General features: G+C 38.8%; 2 protein-coding genes across 3 annotated transcripts; one reads left to right on the top strand and one right to left on the bottom strand.

Annotated features, from left to right (window-relative positions):
- Positions 1-2,263: 2,263 nt before the first annotated feature.
- Positions 2,264-4,524, bottom strand: fosab (v-fos FBJ murine osteosarcoma viral oncogene homolog Ab). The gene is made up of 4 exons (XM_007552905.2): positions 4,208-4,524; positions 3,647-3,874; positions 3,432-3,539; positions 2,264-3,319 (listed from the first exon to the last, which is right to left on the bottom strand). The coding sequence occupies exons 1-4, from the start codon at positions 4,340-4,342 to the stop codon at positions 2,696-2,698; spliced, it is 1,095 nt and encodes a 364-aa protein (XP_007552967.1). The 5' UTR covers positions 4,343-4,524; the 3' UTR covers positions 2,264-2,695.
- Positions 4,525-8,495: 3,971 nt separating this feature from the next.
- LOC103138628 (proto-oncogene c-Fos) lies at positions 8,496-12,513 on the top strand. Of its 2 annotated transcripts, none has more exons than XM_016671909.1 (4): positions 8,496-8,849; positions 9,269-9,466; positions 9,954-10,061; positions 11,529-12,513. In XM_016671909.1, exons 1-4 carry the CDS (start codon positions 8,694-8,696, stop codon positions 12,219-12,221), a joined length of 1,155 nt encoding a protein of 384 aa, XP_016527395.1. In that variant the 5' UTR covers positions 8,496-8,693; the 3' UTR covers positions 12,222-12,513. The 2 variants fall into 2 exon arrangements, with proteins under 2 accessions (XP_016527395.1, XP_007552966.1); XM_007552904.2 differs by having other exon boundaries at positions 8,498-8,822.
- Positions 12,514-14,627: the final 2,114 nt, after the last annotated feature.

Here is a 14,627-nt window from a genome sequence, read left to right as displayed (position 1 = left end):
AATAAATAAATAAATTTTTAATCGACCTGACCCAGAACTTTGTCATCACCATCTGACAAAAATAAATATAAAATGATTTTTAAAATACCCTATTAGTGCAAATTTTTTTACTAATTTTACAGACAAATGCTTCTCAAGAAACAAAAGAAATATTATTTAAAACAAAAAACAACAAAAAGTCCATCTGACGGAGTTGACACAGAACTGAAGGTGGTGACAAACTAGTGAGTAAAAAGAAAAACTTAATACATGTGAAGTAATGCAATTTATGCAAAATGCATTAAAATGAATTAGCTGCACTTTTAAGTGAGATTTGACAATTTCACTGAAAGAGTCACAAAAACTGATGGAGTTAACATCTGACGGAGTTGACAAAATGCCAAACTACCTCAATTTATATGATGTTACTCTGAGGAGACCATATTGTAACTTGTCAGGTCCATGAAATCGTTACAGTTTACCAAAATTAAGCTTTTATTTCACAAAATTTCATCAAAGTTTTGTAAATTGTCAGTTATGGAGTTGACACATCATTGTTGTGACGAGCAACTTAGGAATAAAACAGAAGAAAAAACTAAAGAAAAACATAAGCTAACCAGAGCTAACTAGCCCTCTTAGCAAAGGAAGAGAAAGGAAGAGGTCATGGGGTCTTCAGAAGTTCTGGTGCCCCCCAATAATGCCTGATTTTATTTTTTTTATTATTATTTTTTTTTTACATTATTTTCATTTCTGACGCTGTTGACAAAAACTAGGGACAAATTTCAATGGAGTTGGAAAATATATAAAAAATATGTTTTATTCAATTTATTGATACTTTTATAATTATTTATATGACTACTTATACTTAATTGTCATAATATATAATTTTAGTATTTCTTTAATTGTTTTAAACTTTTATAATGTATTGAGTTCTGCTCCTGGATAAGGAGCAGAACTCCTTGTCCAGTAGTTGGCATCATCCACCAACTACAATGTTTAAAATAAAAAAAAATATTCTGCAAACACCAGGAAAACATACATTGTTGTGCTCACATGACCCAGGTTAGTTAGTCAGATATTTGAAAAAAATATATTTTGTGTATATTTTATTCAAATTTTGTGCTATATCAATAGGACCTGTTTTGTCCCTATTCTCAAGAATCACTGAAATAACTGTGAAACCCTGAAAACAGAAACCATGAAGGGCCTTCCAAAAGTATTCCTCCCTATTTAAGCAATTCACTTATTGATAAGTGAAACTTGACACACTTCAGTGTGTTTTATTGGGATTTTTTTTGTGACAAAATCAAAGAATTACATAATTGTGAAGTGGAGGGAAAACTAAATATGTTTCTTTCGACACAAGAAGAACAAATATGTGTTCAATTTCACTATGTGACAGACAGCTTATGTATGTCACATAAGTTGTCATTAAAAATAAATCAAGCAGTTGTAAAAAGTAAAAATAAAAATAAAAAATCTTAAGATATTTTTTGCAAGGTGCTGTGCTGTAACCCGCCTTGTGCATCATGTTCAAACTGGTTTGACATGTAGCCTAGATAATTTCCAAGTAAAAAGTTTCTTCCTCTTTTATATTTTCTAGTCTTTTTTTTTTTTGCGCATTTGTATTTTTCATCACAACACCAAGTAAAACCAGCATACATTGTGGTTTGATCGTTTCTTTCAGATCCTCTTGCAATATCTAAGCTTACTGTCTCTCAAAGAGATGTGAGAAACAACGCAGCCTCGATTGCGGAAGGAGTGCAGTAATTTTCCCCTTTCCAGTGGACATGCCAATTTCACTTCAGCGAGAGTACTGCGACAACGATTTTTGTCCTTTGGTGGAAAAATAAGGCGTACGAAACTGAGCAAACTGTGCAGAGCGGACAGTCTCTCCTCTGCTGACAGACTGCAACAGCGACTCCACATTGGTCTCTATATTTGGGCTCGGAAGTAAGACGTCACCGCGCAACGCTTGCAAATTAAAAAAATGGAAAGAACGCACTGACGTCAAATCCCTGACGTTTCGCCAGCCTTGACAACAGACGGAACAATAAATAGAGTTGGTAGAGGAGCAGGAAAAATACAGCTATTTCTATACGAGCGCTTTTCAAACAGTTGCTATATTTTAACTGAGCCCGTTTTGTAGAAATATGGACGCTGAGAGTTAAAATTAGTCAGACAATTGAATGAATTTAAATATCTCTATTTTTTATTCACATGTCTTACAAACATTAGTCAGTACGCTAAAAAAATAAAATTTAATAAATTAAAAGGACAAGTGTTTTCACAGAAAACTCCATATTATAGTTTTATAGACCACTCAGACCATGGTTCAGACAAAGCACACCAGTTGTTTTTTTGTTTTGTTTTAAGTTTCACAAACAGTTCACAAATACTCTAACTTTCAAAAAACAAACTTGGTCAAATAATAACTATTGCTCTCACATAACATAACAATAAACTTTTTTTTTTAATCTAGCACCATGAAATCATATAAGGAACTTGTAGAACGACTAAGTGGTATTAGTTGAAACATGCTTAATAACTTGCTACATTGGTGTAATAGGCAAGTAGCTATACATAAAGGCAGATAAAATCATAAATATAATTTGCTTCCTGGTACAAGTCTGCTCCATAGCCCTGTAATCTGCACATCTGTCACATATTCAAGAAAATGTGCTTCTAGGAAGAAAGTTCATTTTTGGAAGAGTCTCTAAAGGGCCAGCAGGGTTGGTGAGCTGAGGGAGTCAGAGGACTGATCGTTGCTGTTGCTTCCTCTCCTATGTGCGATGCCGCAGGTGGGGAAGGTCTCAGCCTCTGGGAAGGTAAAGGCGAAAGAAGACGTGTAGGTGGTGCATGCCGGGGTGCAGGTCACCACAGGCGTACACAGGGGCTCAAAGTCATTGTTGCTGGTCGAGGTGTGAAGGGGCTCCCAGTCCTGGCCTGGATAGAGGGTGCTGGACAGGTCAACCTCGGGGACCGAGCGTGCTGTCTCCATCTCCGTCTTTTCCAGAAGGTTTAGGGATTCCTCGAGAACAGAGGCCTCCAGGTCTGCCATCTTAACCGTGCTGTCTGAGACTGCGGCGGCGGAGGGCACGGAGCTGGTGCTGGAGAAGATGGAGTTGGAGGCTGAGGTGAAAGTTGGCTGGCTGGAAGTGATTGTGGAAGTGACGGCGGTGGAGAGGCAGGGCATGGGGAAGTCTGTGTCCAGTTCTGAAGGGATCTTGCAGATAGGCTGGTGGGCCGCCAGAATGAACTCGAGCCTTTCCTTCTCCTTCAGCAGGTTGGCAATGTCATTCTGCAGGGTGGACTTCTCATCCTCCAGCATATCAGTTTCCTGGCAAAGGGGAAGAATAGAAGAAGTGGTACTTAGATGGCTGTTTGATTGTCATTAGCTCTGGTGGTGAATAGGTTTTGATAAGTGAGAGTGAATCAGGTGGGATACTTACAGCTTGCAGGGTGTCTGTAAGCTCTCGCCTCCTGTTGCGGCATTTAGCTGCGGCCTGTTTGTTCCTCAATCTGCGAATTCTTCTCTTCTCTTCCTCCTCGGGAGAAATCTGCGCATAACAATAATAAAAAACAGTCAGACTCCAACTCTTTCAACTATTTCAACTCATTCATTGTTATGTAAAACCTAAGTTATATGATTAGATCATGTAATTACCTGTTCAACTCTGCCCCTCTTGGTAGAAATGTGAGGTCTGGTCGTTGCAGACTTCATGGCTGATCTGGGGTAGGCCGGGCTGGGCCTCGAGGTGTATGGGTGAGCCCTGTGAGAGGGGGCCACAGAGGAGACCAAAGGCTGGACCATCCACTGCAGATCCGGGCTTGTTGAAATAGCTGTAACGGTGGGGATGAAGGAGGCACTTGATGCTGACAGATCAGTGAATTCCTGGAAGAAATAAAGGAAAGAACATGAGGGGATTTGGTATAAGTTCAGGAGGAGAGGGGGTCGCAATGGAGGAGTTTATAAAAAGCTGGACTGTTTAAAAATATCTGTGTGATGTCAGCTATGACGTTACACACTCTCTATGGAGTTTCCAGGTGGATGAATGGAGATTGCATGGCACTATTTGCAGTGCAATCATCTTCCTACCATTCACTAACTTTTTACCCTCAATCGGAATCAGTAAATCAATGTAATAATCAAGCTTGGACTAGCTCTACAGAAGTTGTTGTTCGCAAGGAGAAAAGATAAATAAATAAAAAATTTTACTTGACATACCTGAGACTGGGGAGATCCCAAGCTGGAATAAGATCCTGGTGGTGACGGGTAGTATCCCAAATTGTCCCCAGACGGGGAAGCTGTGCTGCAGCGTGAGGAAGAGTCGCACTCCGTATTGAAAGCGGTGAACATCATCGTCCCGAGAGTAACAATTAAAAGAAAAAAGAAGACGGAAGATCCAGGCTAATTCTACTTCGGGGCTGTGTAAACTTAAGCTGAGGAAATCCCTTCAGTAGGTTTGTGGAAAACTCTTAAAAGTGCTGCTGTTGTTCGTTTTCCTGTAGTCCTTGCTCTGCTACTCAAAGTTTGAATGCCAACTCTGGAGTTGAGGAGCTTTTTATAGAGAATCTCAGTGTGACGTGCAGGAGGCGGGACTCTGTCACTTAACACCGCGGGAGAAAACCACCCAAACATTTGCATAGCAACACAGAAAACACCGAAAAACAACCACTTCAGCTTAGTCTTACTTTAAAAGAAAATGATACTAAACTCTTCTTTTCATTTTCTTTCAGCTGACGAAGAAACACGGAGTGTTTTGGTCGCTTTAAAGCTCGTCGGCAGAGAAATGGAATGTTCCAGAGCGGGATCCCCGACGCGTCATTTACCAAATATGGTGTACCATCCTGTATGAAGGCGGTGCCTGATGGGAAACACACCATCTCGAGATCGGCAGAGCTTTACATGACGTTATGTAAAACAACAAACACAGAGGCTGTTGTGAAAACCGAATAAGTAGGAGAATGGTCAGAAAATATAGCAGCCTACTTGACAAAAATACTTCAAATATACATCAAAACAAACAAAATTTACTGTGCTATAACAAAATGTATAAAGATATAGCTTTATACTAAGCTTACTAAGGTTCAAGAAGCTCATATAGGATTTTAGAGCATACAATTATTTGTAGTTAAACTGCCAAAAGTTAAATTATTAGCTGCATGTGTAACTGAATGAAAAACTGTAAAAGTAAAGTGTTTTATTCATGTTGAGATTAAAACATATCCTTATATTTGCCACAACAAGCCATGCATTTTAATTGGCTTTAGACAGCACTAAACAGTTAAACAGGATAATACTGATAAAACACAGCATGACCAACATGGACACTCTGCCTGGTCTGTGGCTATACAGTCCTATATTGCAACAAATGCAAATGTTTTATGGCAGTTTTCTTACAAGAGTCAGCCTTAGAAAGTTGTAATTGCTTGTCTGTTGGATCATGTTTGATTGATACTCTCCACACCCTACAACAACTGCAGTTTCAGAAATGCTTTGACCCAGTCATCTTATGAACACAACTGGACTCTTGTCAGACTTGCTCATTTTTTTACACTTCTGCATTTTTTTTTTTTTTTTTTTTTTTACTGTTTTAGACGCACTAACTTTTAGGACAAAATGTTTGCTTCCTCCGTAGTATATCGCTTTCACAGAAAGGTACCATCAGAAAGAGATAGGATTCACTTCACCTGTCACAGGTGATATTGTTGGGCCTGACAGCTGTACCTTGTAAAAGCACTTTTTTGGCAACACCAAATTGTGCAGAAATTTTTGACATATCATAAATAATCCAATCAGCATATTTCACTGACGCATGCCTTATCCACACTGGTTCTGTATAAACGTACTTCTGTAGCGTCAAATGTACGTGTCAAAACAAAGGAGACGGCACGTGTTATTGTACATCCCCAGGCAGAACTTGTTCCTTCTGCAATCTCACCAGGGGTGTGTGTAGCCTTGGGGCAACCTCTAACCCTGTTTGATGCGTGTAGTTTGCCACCAAAGCAGTCTTGCTTGTTTGGGAGTGTCCTGACTGTTTCCTCCTGAAGCCAAAGTATAGGGAATTATTGTGAAGGTTTACATAAGAAGCTGAGAGGAATGTGTGAAATGCAATAATGATGACAACACAATGTTTAGGTTTCACTCTCCATCCAACATTCATGGTTTGAAGAAATTGCGTTAAAGTTCAGCAATTCAGTAATATGAGTAACAGCTGATTATCAAGAATTTTTTCTCTTAGATTGGTAAAAGTGTTTTTATTAAGTTAGTCATTGTTTTATATTTTCTGACATTTGCATTGCTGTTGTATTTATCATTATTCACAGTGATTTAAATGAAGTAATTAGCAATATTATATTAAAGTACACAAAATTTAGCGTTTGTTCTATTTTTTATTTTTATTTTTTTACATGGGTAGAAAAGCCAGAAAAGAAACACATCAGGATCCCAGACTGCTAACTGTATTGTTATCAAAATAAACAACGTTCATAATTAAGAAAGTATGAACTATTAAATGGTGGTACTGTGTCAAAGTTTATCAGTTCACGTTAACGACCTGTGTTCTGATTCCCGCGCTCGTGTTTTGTTGAACATTCCTGGTTGCCACAGCAACGCCCAACCCCTTTCGCGTCAGTGACGTACATGTTTTGCATAGCAACAAAGATCGTCAGTGTTGTCAAGGATTACCACTTGAAAAGAAAAAAAAAAGAGAGAAACCCAATCTTCCGCTTCGGTAGTGGGGAGCTGTGCTCTCGTAAAATCGCATCAGAGTGAGACGTCTGTTGGATTTTCTGCGCTTTGGGCGGTCGCTGTATTTCACCATGGTGCCGCCGGAGCAGTGGAATGAAACAGGACACCAAACAACTCTTCAGGTTTTTGTTTGACGGCTCGGCAAGAACAGAAACTTCCATGTCAGCCTGAACTGTTTGTTTTTACTTGGCTTCACTGAGGTTAAGAGGTCAGACTAAAGAAAGGAAAGTAAAGCCAAATAAATAATAATAATTATAAATCGTATTATTATTATTATTATTATTATTATTATTATTATTATTATTATTATTATTATTATTATTATTATTATTTCCTCGTCAATCCGTTTAGTTAAAAAAGTAGATTTTTTTGTTGTTGAAATATTTCACAAAAAAATAGTCATTTGCACGTTAAAAGTTAAAAAGTGAAAATCACAAATAGGATCACAAAATCTTAATGTATGTTTCAGACCACGAGCTGCACAGACACTCTAAATTGTCAGTTTGCCTCATTCACATAAACTTTAAACTCTGTGAACATTCATGCTCTTGATTTGATTAAGCCCTTAGCTGTGCGGTGTCAGCTGCCTTAATGCTACAGCCAATCTGAACTCTTTCGGTTTAGAGTCGCTTGCAAGTGGTTGAATAGGCTCAGTGCGACCACCCAGTGTTATGCCGGTAAAAGAACCCAGAGGGGGCAGTGACTGCCAGGAAGCCTCTGGTAACGCGCAGCCCCTCTGGCCAGTAACTATTCTGCAACTATTCCTCTCACACCAATGGATCTGTGAGGTCATCTGAAAATCTAAATATAGCCATCCATCCAGTCTGTGACATTGTCCAGCGGGAACTGGTTTAGGATATGTGGAAAAGCACTTAAATCATTTATTCACGAAAAATTAACAGATAGTGGAATTTTATAAGCATATTATACAACTTAATGTGTCATTTCCAGGGATTTTTTATGGGGGATTTAACACTTGCTTAGAGCTGTTTTAAATAGTCTCCTCAGAGCAGGTGCAGCATTCAGTGTGACGCTATTGAGTAAAATTTGTGACGGCTGTTGCAGACTCTCATGAGCTCGTTTCACTTTTATTTTGCGGTGAGTTGTGATGAGTACACACACTCACGCGCGCCCGCCGGCACAAACGCAGTCAGTCTGCGAGCTGGTCTTCCGGAAGAACCATATATGGCTCGACTGGTCCATTCGGCGATTGGCTGCTTTGGTCCTTGATCTGTTGCTGCATGCAGCTGTAGTCCTAAGCGGGCGAAATGCAATGTGAGGTCATAATGCAGAACCATAAACAATCTGTCAGAGAGAATTGGTTGACAATTATACAAGCATTGTTCTAATATAAGAAAAACAATAAAACGTATATTGTGAATGATAGAAGGAGCTCTTTCGGTTTATCCGGGGCGTTTCAATGCAATGTCGTGATATATGGGAGGGGGGCATCATACCCGTGATGCAGATGCTGCATACATAATGTGACGTAGTTCATTCATGGCGGTGGGCTTCTTCTGCAGGCAGGGGTGTCACTTATTAACCACATGCTATTTTTGGATAATTGTGACAATATTTTTGCGTTACAATGATATGTCTTCAAAGTTTCGCTGTGCAGGCACCTTAAGAATTTAGAAGCCAAATTGTAAAAACCAACGTCATCTTCATTTTCTGTGTCACGGCTGCTTCTGCGGAATGGTTCGGTCTCGCCACACAGATTTCATTCATAAAATTCGGACTCACTATAAAAGGCGGGCCTCTCCACTATATCTGCACAGTTACCATTTATGAAAGCTGGCAAATGGAGTGTAAGTAGGCGTTCAAGGGAGGTGGGGGGGGTCTGCTGTTTACGTAGAACATATAGATAGACGTATACGGATAGACGGCTCGGCTCTTTACTTTTTTATGCACTGACCTCAGAAGAGAGAAATATACAAAAAAAAAAAAAAAAAAAAAAAAAATGCATCCAGACTCCAGCTCTGAGCTCGACCCATCCTCCAGCTGTAGTCCGGCAGCGCCTGGCGGGGACACCCCTGGGTGCAGCCTGCGTCCTCCTGACTCGCTTTCATCATCAGTGGACAGCGCCAAGGTAGATGCTATTCTGGTCGTTAAACAGGCGAAGACGAGTAGTAAAAATAGATAAATATTCCTCACTTTTCAGTCTGCAGTTTGATTGATGTGGTGGATGTTGCCGTAAATATTTATTTGACATTATATTCCCTTTGTCTTGTAGGCTGGAAAGCACTAGGAGAGCATTCAAATGTTGTTTCCCCTCTAAATTAATTATATTTGAAGCTTCATACAATTTGAATTTTGACCCTTTATTGGAATGGTGGTGCTGATAATCAGAATGAGCTTTGCTTCCATAATATTTTTTATTTTTTATTTATTTATTTATTTATTTTTGATAGATTTGTTGTCGACTCCAAATGATTGATGCAGGATTTAACTATTGGTTAAGGTCAACGTGATTGTTCGCTGAGATACGACCAAATTATGGAGATTGACTCCATGCATAATGTGCATATCTTCCAGGATGGTGACACCTCTGCACCAGCCGCCTTTGTTCCGTCTGTGACTGCAATCTCAACGTCGCCAGAGCTGAAGTGGATGGTGCAGCCGACTGCCATCACATCTGGGTTTGCAAAAACCAAGACCGATGGCGCAAACCAGTCGTCCCCAACAGGTGCAAAGAGGGCAAAAACGTGCAACAAGAAGGCGCAAAAGGAGCAGGTAGGCAGTGGATTTACTTTACTTTTACTGACAATAAACTCCAGTGACCCATTAATTAATTCTTTAGTTTATTTTTGATGTATTCCTTGAATCCATGTTTAATATCAAGCTCCACCTGCGCCTCTGTTAATGTTGTTGGAGTTATCGCGATGTTATGAATGGGGCATTAAATATTGTTGCAATTAGGCTATACGTACAAATCAGTTGCACCGGGTGTTAATTATATTTAATGGTTTATTAAAGGAGCACCGCTCTAATAACTGTGAAGGAAAATTGCATGAGGTGCGCGCTCTCGCGTGCATCTTGCGCGTTCCAGTGGGTGCAGCATTTCGAGAAGATCTGTATTCCCAGCACTCACAACAAAGAAGATTTCCTCTCTTCCATGGCAAAGGACATTGTGCTGTGGAGTTAGCTGTGAATGAAAAATATAGCCCTAAGGTTTTTTTTTTCTTTGATATTATTCCTATTTTCGTCTTACTGATTTCAGCCCTCTAAAGAAGACGAGGAGAGAAGGAGGATTAGGAGGGAGAGAAACAAGATTGCTGCAGCAAAGTGTCGCAACAGACGGCGGGAGCTGATAGACAGCCTTCAAGCTGTAAGTGTGCTGATTTTTGACATTATGCAGAAGACATTCCCACAGTGGAAGCAAGCCGTCACGAAGAAAGGCAGACATTAATATGACATGGCATTAAAGGCTGCAAAAGCAAAGCATGCTGTGGCTGCTCAGCACCAAAGGAGACCAATCAATCTGGGCTGTTTGTTGAGCATAACACATACACAACGAGAGCAACACAAAATGCTTTTTATGATAACACATTTAAAATGAATCATTTCTATGCATATTTTGTAGAAAATGAATTTAGGTGAGTGAAGGACGAGATAGGATGGATTGTAATTTCCATCTTGCTGCCACTTTTCCAACCCTCACTTCCCAATAAAAAGTAGTAATGTTCATTGACAACCTTTTCAAAACATTTTTCTTTTCAATGAGACACATAATCTAATGTCAACTTCCCAACAGAAGTTCTGTAATACAGTTACAGAATTTTAAAATGATAGAAACTTCATGTGGTGGGAATTAAGCAAAGTTAATATTAACATATCAAACTAGCTGACTTAAAAAAAGAAAAAAAAGAAAATGTACATAAAATAAAATTATTGGTGCCCCCCATTAGATCAGCCCTTAAATCCCTTTTTATGACCACCCCTAACAAAATTAAAATAAAAACAGCAAACAGTCGCAAATAAATAAACAACACTACAAAGTAAGTAAAGACCCAGACAAAGGAAGGTGGCATTGGAGGCTGATGAAATTAAATGGTATTGAGGAGGTAAAATCTATTTTTAAGTTAAGCAGCTGATATAATTGGTAAATTTCTTGAAAAATAGGTGATGATTAATTCCACATTTTATGAAAAAAACCGATATAAAAGTAAGCTTATCAGCTATATAAACGCCAACTAAAACGTGTGATAAACTTAAAGACACAATTAATTTAAGATATAGTTTAAATAGGAATAACTAATCTTCAGTGCTCAAAAGCAAGACTAAATGCTGCATCGGAAGGTTGTTCCACATACCAGGGTGGGAATAAAAAGAAAATCTTGCCTCCCTGTGGGTTTCCATACTTTTACTGCTATCAAAAGACCCGAAGGATCTGAGTAGTTTGTATAATAAAAGGGAATCAGACTAACATGTATGACTGAGGCAATTGATGAGTAAAAAAATATATATCTTAAAAGTTAATGCTGAGACTTTTAAAACTGGAGTAATCTGCACAGCAAAATCTTTGGAGTTACTGTGTTTATATGAGGTTCTTATAGAATGAAACTGAATCGTCCTATATTAATCCCACAGTGGAGAAATTTATTTGTTACAGCAGCAAAGTAACAAAATATTACCCATTTATGTAGATATATGTAAAAAACTGTATATTAATAAAGTGCCTGCAGATAAAGTAAAAATCAAAACCCTGCAAATTCAGAATATAAAATAAATATATTAAAAAAATTATTGCGGTCTGTTTGTAAGCCTCTTCTCTTTTTGTCCCGTCTCTTCTCAGGAGACTGATTCGCTGGAAGAGGAGAAGTCAACTCTCCAAACTGAGATAGCTGATCTGCTGAAAGAGAAAGAGAGGTTGGAGCACATCTTAGCTTCCCATCAGTCCTCCTGCAAACTGCCAGCACTTGATGACAGCGACATGGAGGAGGAAGAGGAGGAGAAGGCGGAGGATGTTGACTCAGTGCTGCAGGATCCTCCGGCCTCCCCGCCGCTGCTCTCCATCCTGGAGAATGTAAAGACCCCTGAGAGCAACGTAGCTGCTGGAGAAGTCCCCGCTAGTCAGGACGCAGACCTTTCTTGTGTCCCGGCTTCGGCGGCCATCTTGGGGAACTCCAACATCCTCCTGTGCTCCAGTGCAGAAGAGGAGGCCTTGCAGGACCTTAACGGAGATGACCTTGACGATTTGGTGCCCAGTCTGGAGATGGCTGCGTCTGTCCCTGACATAGATCTCAGCGGGCCCTTCTGCCTCCCAGACTGGGAAACTCTCTACAAGTCTGTGGCAAGCGACCTCGAGTCCTTGACCACGCCAGTCATATCTTCCAGTCCCACCTGTAGCAGCTTCCGCACCGTCTTTTCCTTCAGCTGTTCTGAGATTGAATCCATGGCTGAAGACTGCGAGGGCCTCAAAGGCAGTCACGCAGGGTCAGAGTTGATGAAAGATAGTTTGAACTCCCCAACACTCTTAGCCTTGTGAATGCAAATAATTTATGCAACAATATACAGTATTTGTATTCTAACCAGCTAGCAAGCTATCTCTCTCAAATAACCTTTTGTAGTGTGAGCTATGATGTATAAACCTGATAATTAAAGGTTGTGCATATTGACAATGTGTTTTCTGTAACTGTGACAGGGTTGAATTCTTCCATTTTGTTTCAACTGTCTGAGTTTACATTTGTGCTGGAATCCAAATGCATGCAAAAACAACAGAAAATACTCATCTGTATTCCAACAACAAGGTGGTGAATTGTGTTTCTAAGAAAAAAAAATCTAAATGTGATATAAAGTTAACACACATTTGATATAGCTTAATATATGTGAAACAGTGCTATTGTGACAAGTGAAAATAGAGAGATGCTAAAATGTAGCAGTGTTGGTGTAACATCTTGCTGTGAGGTGTCCCCTGATCTGACTTGACATTTATCACCTGAAGCTTTTCCATAGCCAAAAATCAAAATGAAAACATAATCATATCATGTATTTTCTCAAGATGTACTGTATTTTATGGCATAGTTTATTTTTTTACTCATCAAATATGATGCTGATGCAAAAAATGGAATATTGCTGAAAATAAAACACAACATTCACAAATCATTTATTTGTCTTGTTGTGAAATTTGTATGTATTATTCGTTTTTATTCAGTATTTCTTTCCATCACAATATATATATTACTACAATGCTGTGAAAAAGTATTTTGACCCATATGGATTTCCTCTGTTTTTGCTTTCTCATCTCTATGTTTCAGTTTATAACATTGGCAGGTGCTCCAATCAAAACCCACATTTATATATTACATTTATGCATAAAACATTACATTTAGTGAATTTTTGAAAACATACAAACTTAAAAACCATTCAGACATGCAATCTCTTTAATCACTGCAATCTATTCATTTAAGTTTGAATGTTTACAAATAAGTCAGCCCGGGATGTATGCATGGTTTTTTATTTTTATTTAATTTTTTTATTGATATATTTTTAAAGCTATTTTTTTTTACACCTAACAGGAATAAATCTCGACAAGTTGGGGGCCCAGGACACATTGAAAAACCTCTATGTATAGGTTTTTTTATCATGTTCCCGGCATTTTGTTTCTATTATCGCTATGCTATGCTGATTAATTCCCTTGATGATTTTATGAGCAAAAATCTGTTTTAAATATAAATGCAAACTACTCAATTAATGTTATTTTTAAATAATAGATCAGTAATTGCTCTTAATAACTCATGATGAAATGCATTTACAACATCTAACTCAACCACAGATGCTAAATTTGAATAATCTAACATTGGTGTTAAAAAAGCAAAAGTCATATTGTTCATAAAAATGAATTCTTACACGTCAAGAATATTGATATTTTCGGCACGTCGCTTCAGAAATACGTCACCGTGCTATTTTTATTCTCAGAGTTACATAAATCGGGCAGAACTGTGCTTAAACCGAGTGGGAGCCGCAGAAACTGCACGTTAATTATTTATTCATACCTCCGTGTTTGCTGTCACGGCCGAAGGAACACGATTCCCTTCAGTCAACGCACGTCTGTGCGTGCCGTGCCGACCGAGCGTGACGTCAACACGCGTTTTGCCGTATCCTTTGTCTTCCTTTGACCATATTTGGGTGACTGCAGTTGTTTTGTTTCCATGGCGACGGGTGTCAAATTTCAGTACTGGCTCTATTGAAAAGACCCAAACAAGAGCCCTACTTTTCTCATCAATTATACAAGTCTCCCTCAACGTGAATTACGGTAATTGGTCCAACTGGTAAATTGACAAGTTTCTCGTAACAGCAAACTGGAAGCATTACTGGCAATAATTAATCCTGCTTAACTCCCCCTTTCTGCACAAACAGCTATTTAAACGGCGTTTGCTGATGATTGTTCTTCAACGAGCTAGTAAAATTTAATTACTACATTAGCCTAATATCACAGTGAATCTGGAACATTTTAATTTAATGTACTTACATACTGGAAAGTGCAGATCATTAAATATTTGGGACACCGGCTTTACATGGAGGCGCAGTTTTACCATCCGTCAGCAGGGGTCACTAAAAGCAAACTGCCACAGATAGTCTCTATTCCTTATTCTTTTATGGCCATACCTTCACGTTATAATAGTCTTTATCACATAAAACAAAAATTCACTGATATTTAAACATTACATTCAAAAAATGAATGTGGAGAGGGTTTGTTAATGTGAGCATGGTTTCGGCAGTGTGTTGAAATTCATAGATTGCAGTTCTTTGTTGTTTTTTTCTCTCACTCTATCCACACTGGTGTCTCTCCAGCAGTCATTGGGCAAGAGGCAGGTTGCAACATAAACAAATAACTATACACACACACACACACACCCACACACACACACACACACCCACACACACACACACA

This window comes from Poecilia formosa, unplaced genomic scaffold, assembly GCF_000485575.1.
Source record: "Poecilia formosa unplaced genomic scaffold, Poecilia_formosa-5.1.2 Scaffold53, whole genome shotgun sequence".
NCBI lineage: Eukaryota > Metazoa > Chordata > Actinopteri > Cyprinodontiformes > Poeciliidae > Poecilia > Poecilia formosa.
This window is presented reverse-complemented; position numbering and strand designations above follow the sequence as displayed.